The sequence below is a fragment of the Olea europaea genome, unplaced genomic scaffold (genome assembly GCF_002742605.1).
Source record: "Olea europaea var. sylvestris unplaced genomic scaffold, O_europaea_v1 scaffold6610, whole genome shotgun sequence".
Classification (NCBI taxonomy): domain Eukaryota; kingdom Viridiplantae; phylum Streptophyta; class Magnoliopsida; order Lamiales; family Oleaceae; genus Olea; species Olea europaea.
In genome coordinates, this window is record NW_019264986.1 from 8,309 (window position 1) to 11,496 (window position 3,188).

Here is a 3,188-nt window from a genome sequence, read left to right on the forward strand (position 1 = left end):
CTTAAATTGTTGCTGCACTGTCAAGGGGTCTTACAGGCAACTCACAAAAGCAAATGGGGTCAATATTTTTGCAATTTTTTATGACAAGTGGGTCCGACCTGGGGCCCACCTCATTGTGAGGAGCTTGTATAAGGCTTGTGAACCTCAATCTGATAGAGCAGCATTCTTCTAATCTCAATTGTGAAAATAACCACCCTAACCGACATAGACAACGAGAATTGGTAAAAATTCTAGGTGAAATACGTAGAAGATGCCCAAAATTTATAGGTTTCAAAGTTTTAATAACTGTGTACAGCCAAAGAACCTCGAGACAATTTGCATCCATAAATATTATCAGTTGACCAAAAATCTAACATCTATTCTGAATATGCCAATTTATTAAAAGACAAGGTGGTCTCTTAACATTTAAATAATTAAAACAATTAGATATGCTGGAAAACTGAAAATGTAAATTGTAATTTACTTTTAGAAATCCAACTTTAATTTTAACTCATGTTTCATAAAAACCACAACTAAAAACCACCATTCATTTATATCATATTATAATTTTTATCGAAACAAAAACAAATAAGAAAATAACTAAAATAAAAAAAAAATTAATTAAAAAAAAAAACCATCTTCTCATATCCACCCAACCCATCGTACAACAACGGTCACCACTAACGTGATAGATTTCTTTCCCTGGTTTCATGATCCAAACCCTTCAATTTCACGACCCAGACCTGTGGGTTTGCATCTCTAAACTAGAGAGATAAATCCCCTAGTTAGGGTACCAACACGAAGGATTTCTTTGCTACCGATCGGTGGTGGTTGTGCTTGTGCTTGTTATGGGACGGGAGTGGGTGAGGTTGACTAGGGAAGATGAATTTTTCTCTTTTTCAATTTTCTTTTCTAATATTTAATTGTTTAAATGCTAAAAGATCATTTTACTCTTCATTAAAATTGGTTAGATTAAGGTCAGACGCTTAACTTTTAATCAGCTAACTATTTTTGAACGAAAAAGGTCAGAGTTCCTTTGGCCACATATTTATTAAAAGTTCGGGATATGGGGCACTAAAATTACAAGATTTAAGACTCAATTACAAATTTTCAAAAATTTTGATGTCTTCACTGCAAATTTTTCTAACTTTAATCCACTTGAATTTGTGCACATAAATAATTAAATTTCTCCGTTCAGTATCCTATTATAAAAAAGACGATCAGAAGAGATTAATTACAAGTCATTTTCATGTTTATGAATATGGTCTACAACACACATACGTTGCACCCGATCCAACCACCCGATCCAATTCAATGACCCATATGTTTATGGGTTCAGACGGATAGCGATGCCCCATTATCATTAATATATGGGCCTCTTTACACTAATAATTAAGTCATCATCTAATTCCTCTCCAATGCCATTCATTGTTTCTTGACTAATTAATGCTCTTTGTTTTTTGTTTTTAGTTAATTTTTATTTGTTTATTACTTGAAAGTATTATTGATGTTATTTATTAATATAATACAAAAATACTAATTAACTTACCATATTTCACTTAAAATCCAAGCCCCTATTTGATTTGACTAAATGATGAGATTTTTAGTAGATTTTGATAAAAGTTGATGAAATGTTCGATTGAAAAATTGATAAAAATTATGAGTCTCGTAAAATATGTGATTAAAATTAATTAGTGATTTTAACTTATTTGTCTAGGGATTTAAAGACAATTGAAATATTTTCGAAAAGAGTCACGATTATTAATGATTACATGTGGTAAGAAGGGTCATTATCATATGAGTTGTATAATCCTCTAGAACCACAACCTCTTTTGGCAAATCAATTTGGTCTCAATCACATGTTATATTTTTATAGAGCAATTCCATTTGTGTAAAAAATTGTTTCATAAAAATACACCAGAAATCTCATATTGTGCAGATCCCATGTTGTGATAAAAAATGTCAAAAAATCACCCACCCCCTAGTGTTGTGTCTATTCTGTAGTGTTTCTATGTGTGCAGTTTCTATACACACATCAATGCTCATTTTTATATTTTGTTTGTTACAAAAAGTTAATGAGGCTCGAACTTGTGATCAATAATGTGCTCTCAAAATTTGGTAAAAGTTATACTACCGAAAGCACAACTCTTTTAAGTTGGGGCATTTTTACAGGATGGTAAAATGTGTCTTCATCGTGGCCCTTCATCTGCCATCTTTACAATCTTAGCTCCGTCCCTGGTTGATTACAACATAAACTTGGAAAGTATCGATGCATGAATTTCTCGTACAAGATTCAAATCATTTGCATGCATGCTAATTTGTACGTTAGGCGGAGTTCAAAGCTCCACTATACGAAAAATTATACCCTTTTTGACCAATAAAAATATTCAAGAATTATATCAAATGCATGAAAAACGAAAGTCGAAAACTCCAATTATATTTAATAATTCTTCATTTTCTATTATAAATATTTTTATATAATTCATGCATTCATATCTTCATTTCATTTACATGATCAATTAAAGATATACCATTTCATTTTTTATGATTAAAAATAAAACATGAATTAATGCTGACGTTAAACAATAATTTTTTAGTTTCTTAAATAATTCTGCATTTTGAAATTTTTATTTTATGTAAAATATCAAGATATAAATACAAGAACTTGTACGCATTATGTATTCTTTAAGAGTCACAGTTTGTGTAGCAAATATGTGGTCTTTATTCAGGCTATTTCTGCCTCTATCTCTACTTATCATTCTTCATGCTGAAGGTGGAAGCTTCAACAAGAAAATTAGCCCATTCAATAATTCGATTTCGGCAATTTTTGTGTTCGGAGATTCAACTGTTGATTCTGGCAACAATAATTATTTGGAAACTCCTTTTAAAAGCAATTTTCCACCTTATGGAATGGATTTCAGCAACCATATTCCCACAGGAAGGTTTACAAATGGCCGCCTTGTCACTGATTTTATAGGTAACAAACTAACAATTAACTTTTTTTTTTTTTTTTTAAATCTAATTTTTTTATTCAATAAAATTAAATCTTTGTGTGTTTATTTTGTAAACAGCTTCATACATAGGGATCAAAGAGTATGTACCACCTTATTTGGATCCAAATCTAAACTTGGAGGAGTTGATGACTGGAGTTTCTTTTGCTTCGGCCAGCTCCGGGTTCGACCCCCTCACACCTACCCTAAGCGTGCGTA

General features: G+C 31.5%; 1 protein-coding gene across 1 annotated transcript; it reads left to right on the forward strand.

Moving 5' to 3' along the window:
• Positions 1-2,652: 2,652 nt before the first annotated feature.
• LOC111390232 (GDSL esterase/lipase At5g45960-like) lies at positions 2,653-3,181 on the forward strand (the record flags this gene model as incomplete). Its single annotated transcript, XM_023015240.1, has 2 exons — positions 2,653-2,956; positions 3,051-3,181. Coding segments are annotated over exons 1-2 (432 nt in total), but the record flags the coding sequence as incomplete, so codon positions are not given.
• Between the last annotated feature and the right edge of the window lie 7 nt (positions 3,182-3,188).